The sequence below is a fragment of the Sipha flava genome, unplaced genomic scaffold (assembly GCF_003268045.1).
Source record: "Sipha flava isolate LNK unplaced genomic scaffold, YSA_version1 207_pilon_pilon, whole genome shotgun sequence".
NCBI classification, from domain to species: Eukaryota; Metazoa; Arthropoda; class Insecta; order Hemiptera; family Aphididae; genus Sipha; species Sipha flava.
The window spans coordinates 316587-329788 of NW_020272813.1; the positions used below are offsets into that span (position 1 = coordinate 316587).

General features: G+C 35.2%; 1 protein-coding gene across 1 annotated transcript in view; it reads right to left on the reverse strand.

The window, feature by feature from the left end:
* Window positions 1-1681: 1681 nt before the first annotated feature.
* The window catches only part of LOC112682584 (dual oxidase), a 52933-nt gene continuing 41412 nt past the window's right edge, over window positions 1682-13202 (reverse strand). Inside the window, exons 3-22 of the mRNA XM_025553217.1 lie at window positions 11863-12024; window positions 10883-11070; window positions 9834-10035; window positions 9504-9670; window positions 9168-9404; window positions 7706-7900; window positions 7390-7637; window positions 7076-7280; window positions 6185-6514; window positions 5483-5782; window positions 5204-5332; window positions 4325-4528; window positions 4105-4250; window positions 3842-4005; window positions 3375-3749; window positions 2718-3232; window positions 2472-2636; window positions 2215-2370; window positions 1998-2126; window positions 1682-1920 (exon numbers count right to left, since the gene is read on the reverse strand). Of these exons, the coding sequence (XP_025409002.1) occupies window positions 1792-1920; window positions 1998-2126; window positions 2215-2370; window positions 2472-2636; window positions 2718-3232; window positions 3375-3749; window positions 3842-4005; window positions 4105-4250; window positions 4325-4528; window positions 5204-5332; window positions 5483-5782; window positions 6185-6514; window positions 7076-7280; window positions 7390-7637; window positions 7706-7900; window positions 9168-9404; window positions 9504-9670; window positions 9834-10035; window positions 10883-11070; window positions 11863-12024 (4346 nt within the window). The 3' untranslated portion in view covers window positions 1682-1791. The remainder of the gene's footprint in view (window positions 1921-1997; window positions 2127-2214; window positions 2371-2471; window positions 2637-2717; window positions 3233-3374; window positions 3750-3841; window positions 4006-4104; window positions 4251-4324; window positions 4529-5203; window positions 5333-5482; window positions 5783-6184; window positions 6515-7075; window positions 7281-7389; window positions 7638-7705; window positions 7901-9167; window positions 9405-9503; window positions 9671-9833; window positions 10036-10882; window positions 11071-11862; window positions 12025-13202) is intronic.

Genomic DNA, 13202 nt, shown 5'->3' on the forward strand with positions numbered 1-13202 from the left:
TACAAACTGCAGCAATTTATTATATATACCTTTATATATACTATATATACATACCATTACGATAACCTATATACACCTTTATCGTTTAATTAGGAATAATATGTATTATGACAGCTATTAGTTTAGAGAGACTTAAAGTATTAGGTATAAAAATAAATAAAGACCAATTTTTAAAATTGAAAAATATTATTATTATTAAAATTATTTTAAGATACCTTAATAGGACGTCACACCCATATGTGTTGTCTCCGTCTGACATACGTACAACATAGCAAATTTTCGTTCAGTGATTCAAATGTAGTGAAGTAAACTTTAATATTAGATTAAACTTACCTATAATCAAACTTTAAGGAAACAACATTATCTGTGTTTTGTTGGTCGGTTTTTTCCGATATTTTAATTTTTAAGCGTGTTATGAGTATGTAAAATATAACATTTAAGAAAACATCATAACTCGCTAAAAAATTAAAATATCCGAAAAAACCGACCAACAAAACACATATAATGTTGTTCCCTTAAAGGTTGATTATAGGTCAGTTTACTTTAATATTAAAGCTAACTTCACTACATTTGAATCACTGATCGCGAATTTGCTATGTTGTACGTATGTCAGACGGAGACAACACATGCAGATGTGACGTCCTCTTAATTAAACGATACACATACATAGGTATATATAGTTAGGTATATATGTATGAATTAGGTACGTTATGTTATCAGTTATGTACGTTATCAGTTATGTCGAAGATTGTAAAATCTTAATTTTTTTTTTTTGCTGCAGTTTACATATCGACTTTTAGAAAAAGGTTAATTTCACCGTAGTTTACATACAGCTCACATAATTCATTTGCATGCCACACTGTAATGGTGTAGTACATTTAAACTTCAATCATAAAAATATTTTGTAAATAAATGAACAATTCAAAGTCTCCGGCCACATAATTTTTTCTTTCTTTTCTGCGGCACTGGATACATTATTATAGAAGTTTTTTTCAAAATGAAAATGCATCAATAATGATTATATCGCTTCGGGGTTTTGGAGAGAAGAGCTTTTATTGTTTTAAAATAAACGTAAAAATGTCAAATATTTAAATTTTTGTACGCAAATTAATTAAAAAAAAAAAAATAAAGTGGTCATTATAAAAAAAATCCCAAGTAAATCAGAATTTTCTGCTGAAGTTTGATCACAAATCTGCACAAACGTGGAATAAACGAACAGATCAATAAGAAATAAAAAATTGGTTGGTGGGGAGGCTAAGTCCTTAGGCCCCTCCCTCCTTCAATGTTTAACATCTCGGAAATGGATTAAGCACAAACAACGGGAATAAAAGCACAACAAGCACAAATGAAGCACCAAAGACTGTAAAAATTTGAACTCGAAAGTCCGAGGGGGGGGGAGGGAGATGGGGACATGCAGCTAATATTTCGATTCATAGATAAATAATAGTACGTATGTCGGAGTAAAGATAAGGAAGTGTTAATCCATAATAATTATGATAACATTACTAGAACTTTTAATCAAGAAGAATGAGATTTTAAAGAGTCATGGTTCATAATTTACGTTAAGAAAAATAACACAAAAGATTAACGACCGAAAGGATGTTTGTATTTTACAAAATTCTATACATATTGCGGAAGACATTTAATAAATAAATATAATCTACAATAGAATAATAATAATAAGAGTATTGTACATAAATTGATTGTTTTAATAATTAGGAAATAAGGTACCTAAATGTAAAATGTAATGGCCAAAGATCACAATGAACGAATCAAACAGTCAATTACTGTTTATCCAAAATTCTCAAAGTGATGAATGAAGTACGGCAACTTTCTGCCTTTGTTAACTTCTTCGCATGCTGTCATCACGCTCTTCGTCAGCGGCCTCGGTCCGCAGCTGAACACTCCTATCTTGCTGACCTGTAAAGAGCGAATTAAAAGTTACTGTGCAATGATCACAACTGAGACCGCGTATTAATGAACTGTGGTGAACTTACGTAGCTATGTTTTTTCTGAACGAATTTTAAAAACGACGACATATCCGGTCTACCGAAATGGTTCACCGCTTTCAGTCCGGTAAACATGCTCATTTTGCTCAGTCGTTGGAAATGATTTTCACAAATGTACTATATACAAACAAAACGCGATAACCGCATACATTTTAGACATCGCACTTAACAGTTATTTACGGACTCTGTTATGTATTATACGTACCAACATGGTAGTCCGCAAGTCGAACTTGTGGAAGAATTGAGTGATGAATATATGTATTTCTAAAACATTAGTCACGTCTTTTCTCTCAACATCTCGTAGGACGTCAATGAACCATTCGAAATGTTTGTGCGACGGGCATATCCACATAAAGTACACCTGATTAATATAACAAAAAATACGGCACAAAGTTATAACCTTTGATCTTAAATAAACAACAGGTTTTAAGGAACAGTAATTAAAACATGCTGCGTACTTACTTTTTTACAAGATACGCCGGAATAACGGTTTGTCGACGTTCCGAACACCAAATCGTTCAGAATGGAAGCATAAGGAGTAACTCCTATACCCCCTCCAACCATGACTGCCACTTCGAACTTGTACCAGTCTTGATTCCCACCCCCGAACGGTCCTTCGAGACGTATCTAAAAACACAACCGTTATTATTCCTAGTGCGCTAAGCTATCCCGGTGGTGCGGGTGTCAAACCGTTACTATGCGCCATACCTTTGGTTGATGGAATTCCGGATTGATGTTGCTAGGATCGAAGAAATTTCTCAATTTCCATGTCCACTGTCCTTGCGCTTTGATGTGGCAAGACAAGAAATTCTCGTGCGGTGCCGAGGTCAGCGTGAATGAATGGTATTCCGTAGACTTAAGAGCAGTACAGTTCAAACGAACCCACTGCCCAGAAAGGTATTTGAAGTTTGGCGGACGGTAGAATTTCACTTTGAGCACGTCGGACGGTAGCAGTTCGGTTTCAAGTATGTCCAAGGCCATATATTTAGTCCTCAAACTTACCACCTTATCCAAAATGAATATGATTCCTGGGCCTATGAAGTATTTCCAGAATTTTGGTGGTCCGGTTATTCTTGCTAGCCCGTGTAATAACATCAACACGTACATCGCTACATACAAACAGTGAGTGGACCAGAAGTATGTGTAGGCCTTTTTCCGTATGATTGGATGTGCGAATGTAAATATGATGATCATGATCACGAACAGTAACACGCCAGTAATACCTAAATTGGAATAATCAAGTTTTTAATGGAGTAGTACATGTAGAATATTTAGCGTTTGTTTTACACTAGAGAAGTTCATAGGAAATATTCGATAAGATTGATCGGTTATTGATCACGATTGGGAATCATATCAGGCACGTACCTGTGATAGTCTTAAAAAGCCAAAACGATATGCCCGGCTTGTAGTCTGATGGGAAGTGTATTTCGGATGTTAGACAATGCAGGTTTTCCAACGGTTGAGTGGACACGTGGTAGAAATTGATTATGTGACCAACGGTGTGTATGATGGAAAAGAAGAACGCCGTGCAAGCGATAACTTTGTGGAATGGTATGTGAGAATCCAACGGTATATATTGCTGTATTGAAAAATCTTTTAGTTTCGTTAGCAAATTTCTTGACATGGTGAGTAACAGCAGACAATATCCAAACGACAGAGAGGCGGCAGATCCTCGAGTTATCGCTATGCCTACTCCCATTATGTGCCGCAAATCGGTGTGCTCGGTCAAAAACGAATAATCTACAAGTTAACGTTTATAAACAGGACCACATTGAAATCGGTGTGAAAAATCAAGTTGAAATAAAAAATAAATAAATAAACGGAACCCTTACATATAAATTGATTGACAAACAGTGCAATGGTTATGACGTAGAACACGAACAGATAAAAAATATTTTGTCTGTTTTCCTCCAAGTAAGTGACTATACAATCTATACGACTTTTGATTTTGCCCTTATCGTCGTGGAGCGACTGATCGACATGAAAACTAGTCATTCTATAGTGTAAATCAATTTAAATATAACAAGTATAAATTATGAATTATTTACAATACTGGTCTTAAATGTTTGCTTGACTTTAAGCAGATATTACTTACCTCGCTACGTTTGTTGACGTATCTAAGAAATTTTGTTTCGCACCCTTACAGTCCAGACCAATGGCGACAAAGTCACCTTTGTACTCTTTCATCATCAGTTTAAAATCTGCATACGTCATGAAGTCTTTATTTGACAATCCAACGTTCTATACGACGATTAAGTAAAATTTATTATTACTAATTTGTGAAGAAATTATTATTAGAATTAGTATATTAGTACTTGGAACATTCCGTCGATTAATTCAGTGACGTGAGCATCAGACAAACTTGTGGTACGAGCAATTTCGACTAGAGATCTTAGCATTTCGGAAAACTCTCCTTTATCAATGACTCCATTACGATCGTTGTCACACATATCGAAAATAATTCGTAGTTTGTCTTCTGTTTTGCCACGAGAGAACAATACAACAGTATCCAGGAATTCCTAATTTTTTTCAAAAAATGTATACAAATAATTATTAAACGTTTACATTTGGTCGGTATTACTTATATTTTAATGATCACGAGATATTCACGTGAGTCGCTAAATGTGAATTTTAGCTTTTATTTTTAAAATATTTCATATTTAATATCAAATATTTTCAAATTAAATTGTTCAAAGGAACACGAATTTATAATACCGGCTATGTTGATGACCAAATTTATTTTACAAATAAAATTTTTAATATTTACTAGAAAATTGTGAATAATTCTACAAAAATATTTTCTTTGATATAAAAATGAAATTAAATAAATTTGCAATTTTGTATGGAACATTAACTAGAGCTAGGATTTTAATGCTCTTAAAAATACATAAATACTCTAAAAAATGAAGAAATTAAATTGAAAATTATCATAAAATGCAAAATTAAATTTCTTATATTCTTTTAAAAGTACATGAAACGAATTTATGACCGTACGAGCATCGTACAGCAAGCTTTGAAAAAAATACTAAATGCATCGAAATCCCAGCTCTATTACCGATATCGTAGTATTTAGATGGTAAAACGATATTGTTTCATATGGGCGGTATTCCCGTCACTTTTTAACGTGATTGAACACATTAGTATTGATACAACATATTAAGAAATTTATATTTTATGTTAAAAAATGCGCGAACCTGGAACGATATCCTGCCATCGCTGTCCTTGTCCACGATGTTGAACATCATCCGGACGAACACCGCATCGGGTTTCATGCCCAGCGCGGAGGCGAATTCGGCTTTCGACAGAGATGTCCTCATCACCACCTATATACACACACAAAAACATGCGTATTAACACCAATGTTATCGTTGTGACGTGTTAACGCTCCCCACGTATTTTAGCCGTAGCCGAGTACATTCTCGTCAGACGGTTATTATAACCGTTATCTGTTCTTATAACGAACCATCGTTTACCTCTCCGTCTTCGTCGCCTCTCCTCCGTTCACCAGGACGTAGTCCAAACGTGAGCGCGTATGCCTCTCTGAAGAAATGTTCCAATCTTTTCTGTCTTCTCTCCCGTGTCTCGGCCTGAGCCAACAGGAAGTCCCTGGGCGCTTGCAACGTAACCAAATGTTTCTTGTGCAAGTTTAAGAATGCTTCCATTTTGTTGATGAATTTACGTCTTTCGCTAACCGAGTCGAATTCGAGTACCAGGTCGTGGTCCTTCGGAACTCTGATCAAAACCAATGGACGTTTCTTTTTACTGCCGTCTACCTGTATACAATATAATATATGAGTACGTTAATATAATTCAGGCTTAATATTCGTGAGCCGAACAACGCTTTAAACATAACTACACGAGTGTAATAAACATTTTTTCAAATACTTCGAGGTTTCGAATTTCGAGAACTCTTCTGAAATCACCGTACGGAAAAATATAGGGAAATAAACAAAAAAAAGAATACGCCTTAACTGAACTGGTTGTACTCGGTCTTTGTTTTAACTGTGATTTTATAAAATAACAAAAGACGTTATACGACGAACGAATTAGATAATTACAAACAGTAATTAAAGCTTACGTTAATACTGCTCAAATAACAAAAGTTAAATTGTCAGCACCATTCGATTAACAAATGAGGGAATATTCGATTTATTTATTAGTTCAATATATTATACCTGTGACTCCTCGACGGTTATCGTGTCGCAATTGGCGAAATTTACTGATCTTAGTTTTTCGCCTTTCCGGTCCACCGTGTGCATTTCTGCTTGAGGGCCGAATCTCACCTTAACCAAACGTCTGTGGTTCGCGTGCAACCATTCTCTCACGGACATCTTCTCTACCATTATACCATTCGATTTGTTTCCCGATTTTAATTCTTCTTGTTTCATCCTTAAATGTCTCTTGCGCTTGTTCTGCAGTTTAACAACACCATAACCGGCTCCAGCACAGATAAGCGGAACTACTCCCAAAAATATACACACATAAATGTACACTAGTTCGTTCCCCTGCAATTATTAATAATTTATTAAATTAATAAGATATCACAATCTCTATAATGTTTGCAATAAAGTTTTGGTCTAGGCTATAAAAGAAAAGAATATTTCGTTTAAAATTCGTTAATCCATTAATTATCATAATCATGTAAACTAATATTTAAATATACACACATACACACACACACACACACACACACACACATATATATATATATATATATATATTGGATATATTATCTATTGATTTATATAAATTAAAAATAATGTTACTAAATACATGTAGACATACAAACATAAATCGTATCGAGATTATAGTTTCGTAATCAAATTTAATATGTATTTATATTTATATGCACATTTATTTGAGTTCACATCTATATAAGTTTTACATTTTATATAGTAGAACATTATACTTTTTATATGGGTTAATTTGATTTAAGAGTATTCATGTATGCATGGGATCGAATCGATCGATCGATAATAAATTGATAATTAATAAAAAGTGGGCGTAGTACACAATAAGCACGGTACGTTTTAAATTTATATGTTCAATAACACGATATAGGTTACCTCAAAATAATCGAATCCTTTCAGGTACGAACAGGGTTCTAACATGTCTGGTTTTATTTGATGTGGCTGAGGGCAAGGATCTGTTTCATTGAAGAAGAAAACGTTTCGTTGTATCCTATCCGCTCTCACGTTGGTACAGTTCACGATTACATCCCACAGAGTGACGCGTTTGATCCATTTGAGGTCTTCGTTCGTGAACATATCGAATACATAATAAAAATAATAATAATGACAGTAATAATAATTAAGTTTGTTAAACGTTTCTACATATCGTTAGCGCCGGGCACGATTATGTACTATGTACACTCACTCGTTTTTTATCATTTTCAAACCAGAATCTATCGGCCTCTCTGATCCGAATGAACTGATCCATAATGATGGCAGAAAATAATTCCCCGGGTCCGTCTTTCGACTCCAACATGCCACCGATGTACAGATCGATGTTATCAATGGAGCCGTACGCTTCTTCTAAACTGTTCAGCAAATCCGCGTTCTTCTCGAACAGTTTAGGGTTAATGTCTTTAAACTGTTTGACGCGGGGAAGATTGAAATACGTTCTAATCTAAGATGCATAATCGATTAGGTTAGGTTAGGTTAATCACGAGCAAACAGCGTTTTCGTCGAAACTACCGTATTGTAATCTGCCAGCCCGTTGTCCCGCCCTCTCATGATGTTAAGGGCGCCCAGATCTCTCCGCGAAAACTCGTTGGGTCCGAATAGACTGTCACGGACGTCTGAACAAAGAACGGCATCTTCGCGTTCGGCCAACTGCGAGGCCATACCCAGCAAAAACTCCTTCACGCTGTTGTCGTCAAAAATTACTTTCTGCACAAAAGTAAACGAACATGTACACTGCCGTTATTATTGTTGAACATTACTGTATACTATATAAATATATACATGTAACTATTTTTCAATGATAACTATTAATATTTTATGATCATTGGTATTTAAAATTTGATATAACTTCAAAAAAATGAATTATAAATTTTAATTTTAATAATTTATTTACATTTATTATAATATAATATTTTAATGTAAAACATTATGACAAAATTAATTCAGTACTGAAGTAGGTTAATGTATACATTATGTTTTATAGATGTTTTATAGCTTGATTAAAAAATTATAATTGTATTCAACGAATAATTGTCATTAACGTATTTCATAATAATGTCCAATCGACTCCAACTTATTTTATTACATTTTAAATATATATATATATCAGTATCTAAAATACAATATTTGGAATCTATATTTTATAATAAACCAGAAAAATCAGATTTATATTATATTCTTATTAGTTATTGGTATTTACTTATTATGTATAATATATTAAATACGTACAACTGGATGGAAAAAAATTATATTGTTCGTAAATGTTTACAATAGGATACTAAACATTCACCACGAACAAAATATGAAACTATTACCATTAATTAAATACACATTAAGTATACTTAATCAATGATATTACTACGATTTAATATCCAATATTTGCTCTAAAAATAATCGTATACAATCGCCATCGGTCCGTGGTGTAATAAAATATGAATCACGAGAAATGTATATTTATAACGGCTTAAATGGTTAGGCGAGGAAAGTTTGTTTCATAATTATTATAGCGCTTAAAAATCGTCTGCTTCAACATATTTCCTAAAAATTCACCGGAACGCTTAATTGTTAGGTCAAAACAATCGCCCACATTAAACATTACCAATTTATCATAAATGTATAAAATAACTTATAATAATATTATTTTATAATTATTAGATATTTCATCTCATCCGCGGTCGAATGTAGCAGACAGTTCCGATAAATACTATTTTACGAATAAGGATAGTTAACGATAGATTAAACTTTATCGAATATCAACAGTTAATTATTTGTACAACTGATTATTAACTGTACGCGATGCTCGAAACGGTGAAGGGGTAGTGCCCCGTACGTTTTTTTTTTTTTGGAACTTCAAACCACGCGCAATGCGTATGCTTAGTAAACGTAGGCAGCGATACGTATTATCATTGATTATAGAATATAATTATTCTATAACCAATGGTTTTAAGTGTACAAGTATATCATATTCACTCACGCTGGAATCCCACCAATGCGCGCAAAGCCTCCAAGCCGGTTTCCCTCCGTTGGTTTTCTTGAAGTCGCACGTCTCGTCCCTTCTATATATGCCGGGCGGGATCAGCGTGTGTCCAAACCGGAAAGCCGACGACTGGAACACGTGGCTGACGCCGGGGTGCACGTCTACCTTGTAGCCCGTGTACGGCGGCAGCTTTTTCCCCAGGAACGCGGGTATGTACTCGTAGGCTGTGATTTTCTGGAGGACGAAAGGAATGAATAGAATACATATCCGTGCGTTGTTGGTCGCGGCCACTACGTAATGCTAGCGTAGTGCACGCGGCTCATGATGCGTTACCTGCAAAGTGGCTATCACGAGCCGTCTCGTTTTCTGAAACACTTCCTCGTCCGACCATTCCGGGTTGTCCTTCTGCACGCGGCTCGCGATCAGGTTGTGCCATTTGAAGAACAACACGCCGAACGACAGCAAGGCTGGATTCTGATTGATCCTGGGATCGCCCAGCACTGCAACACGGTAAAACGGTAAATATCGTACGGCCGAGAAGAGAACAGTGGTGCAGGTCGACGGTAGGCAGATCGACCGACCGACGCGCGTGGCGCGTTTCAAAGATGTGCACTTCTTCGCACACGCGTCTTCGGCGAAAACAACCCGTTCGTTATAACTCACGGAAAAGCCGTTCCGGGCTCAACGTGCGCAGCATGTTCGGAATGGGGTTGTTGAACAGCGGCACTCGCATGGTGTTCTTCACCGGGAACCCCGTCGCGTCGCTCTTCAGTGTGCCGTTTTCAAACGATCTCATGGCGTTTATCCACGCCTCGCTGGTACTGTAAATGAAACTGCCGTCGATCCAACTGGTGACGCGGTTTATCTGTATATGCGTATGGTTTTTTTATTTATTATCATTATTATTATTATTTTTTGCTATCAGTGTTTTCTAACCGAAAACTTATACCAAGGTAGTGATGGGAAAAATCCGGATTCGCTGAAGTTTGAAAATCCGAATTTTACTGTAAACCCGGATTTCGGATTCTAAAATCCGGATTTTGGATTGGAAAACATTGAATTAGAATTTTTTCAAGAACTATTTATAGTAAATACAAAATAATTAAACAACCTCAAAATTAAATGATATTTTGACTTAAACTAATTAATAATCTCATATACAAGTTTTTGTGTAATATTAAAATATAAATCGAATATCATAAAATAAATTTTAGTTATTATTAGTTGTATCTTCAAAAATAATGGTACGTAAGACTTTAAGTGTTTACTAATTATTAAGATATCTTATTTAGATAATCATCTTGTTCGAGAATTAAAATAACGACTGAAAAGTGATGTAATTAAAGTTATATGATTAGAATACAGAAATTTGCAATAATAAACCCTAATCTCAGATTTTTAAATTTAAAAATCCGAATTTGGCAGATTTTCGAAGAATCCGGATTTCATTCCCATCACTACTAGGTACATTCATAGGCGGAAATCAATGGAAGAAATAGGAAGGGGTGTTACGATATTTTTTTTTTTTAAGTTTGAAACAATAAATTTTGTATACTTTTGTAACAATTTTTTAGGGGGGTTGGTAGGACTTTAGGGAGGCTAGGCCCTCCTCCTCCGATTTTCACCAATGGGTTCGGGTCAACCAAGTCGCGAGGTGCGTGTGTAATATCCACGACGACACCGCGACGGGTCGACCGACTGCTGTAGCCTACCTGTTGCCTGGGCGCGTTTGGACTTTGACCAGTGTTCCGGTCGTAACCAGCTCGGTGGAACGGTATCGATTTACCGCCTTCGCACTCGTGATCGTACATCTCGTCACACTTTTCGATTTCAATTGGATGCACTTCTATCGGACAACCGCTTTCGCTGCCCATTACGATTTCGGAGCTCACGACTTGACCTGTGCCGGATTAAACACCACGTATGCATTACAATTACATATACCTGTATAATATATTTATATATTACCCGGTATCTTAGTTTTATTTTAGTTTCGAATTTTCACTAAGGTGTATTTTTATGTATTACGAAAACCGCTCATTTTCTGTTTTACTGTTTAAAATTAGTTCGATTTATATGTACCTACTGTTACGGTTGCTTTATGCAAGCCTAACACTTCTTCGTTTTTTAGTCAAATCGGCTCGTGTGTCGAATATATTATTGTACGATGACGGGGGAGGGGGGGGGAGATATCGCTTACAACGTCAACGGTCAATTTGACGCATAGAACAAGAGTTGAAAAATTACCATCTTGTGCGAGTTACTTATAATCCACACAATATCTAATACGTCGTGTGTGTCATTTCCGCCTGTCATTCAGACCACTATTGTTCAACGATGTGGTCCAATAATCAAATGTATACATTTAATTTACTATATTTTATATTTAAGTAATAGACACCATTGTATTGCTCATTTGAGAACTAATATTAATAATATTAATCAGAGAACTTTAGAGTGTCTAAAGCAGAAATAGTCTAGCAAGCTATATCTTAGGGATTTCACTACACAATTCTATCGGCCGAATTAGCTATTCTTAATTTCTTTATTTCTTTTTCACATTATAGAACTACTATAATGTATTAATAATATATCTATTATTTTTCTTATAGTAAAATGTATAAATGTTCTTTTTATTTGTTTTGTGATAAGTCCTATAAATATGATTTAAATACACATTCTCTATTCGTACCGAAAAATGCCAACATTGCTGTTCTGTTCCTCCTCGACGGCTGGCCGTCCGTTCCATTCATGAACAACGTGCTCAATATCCTCGGACTGGGCCTGTCCATGCCAGACATCATGTACACCCCGTCCGAATAATTGGCCGGTGTTTTCCTGGTCATTTGACTGTCTGTAAGAAAACAATAACGATGGGATTAGTTTTGGTTTTTCGAAAATATTTGCGTGTGAATAATCGTTAAGTACAAATGAATTATCATTATTAATATGTACGTAAAAGGTAAACACTCTAGTTCTAGACTTGACCGAGGCCGTTCTATTCATAAATTCGACTATACAGGGCGAAGGCGCGGCAAATCAACAGGCCATTGTTTGCTTGACTTGAATAATGTATAGTATAACGGTTGCAACAAAAGAATGCGCACAAATGACAAGAGAGATCCAGTTCAAGTGCCCGTTTTAACCTTATGCCTTATTCGATCATTGGGTTTATGTGCGATCGTGGTCTTAAAAGTAATAATGTAATTGCGCAACTTTACATTCGGAAAGTATCGTAAACATTATGAAAAGTATTTTATCAATTAATAGCTAATTCTCCTATGGTGTGTGTGTGTGTAGAATAATATGTACCAACGGCTCATTGACATACATATGTATATAATATACGTACAAGTGCAATCAAATTGTTTAATAGTTCTGTTATTTTCACTGCGCCCATTATATGTGCCACTACACTCTAGTGAGTTTATTATAATATTTACCGTTCACCATACACGCCGCGTTTCGAGTGTGTTAATTTTGAACTTTTTTGTTTTTTTATTCAGCATACAGAAATATGCGATTCGGTTTTATAATAATTCTTTCATTTTTAAGTATTTGTCCACAAAAATAAATATACAGGCTTCTGAGTTAAATTTATATAATAGAAAACAAAATACATCTCTGAATGAAATCAGTTCAATCGCTTTACGGCTGTGGAGGCCAAACTATCATCACGATCTTTACACTAATTTATAAATGGAATAAAAAAAGTAACAAGAAAATAATAGCATCCATTTGTTATTTGGGTGCAAACAGGTGATCACGATTATTTTGTCTGTTTTCTGCATTACAAGGTGGTGTATATAGTTACATCATTGCAAGGCAATGCAATTCAATGATATTTTTTGCTCATAATTTATTTACGACACATAAAGTTTATTTATACACATCATACAGTGGCGGTGTGTACATGCAGTGTGGCTGGTAAAAGAAAAAAAATTATTTAGGGTAAAAGTGATCGCCTTGAGAAAAAATTTTTTGGGTGCGTATTGCAAGAAGTTCAAATTGTCCTTGGAAGTTTAGGTTGTT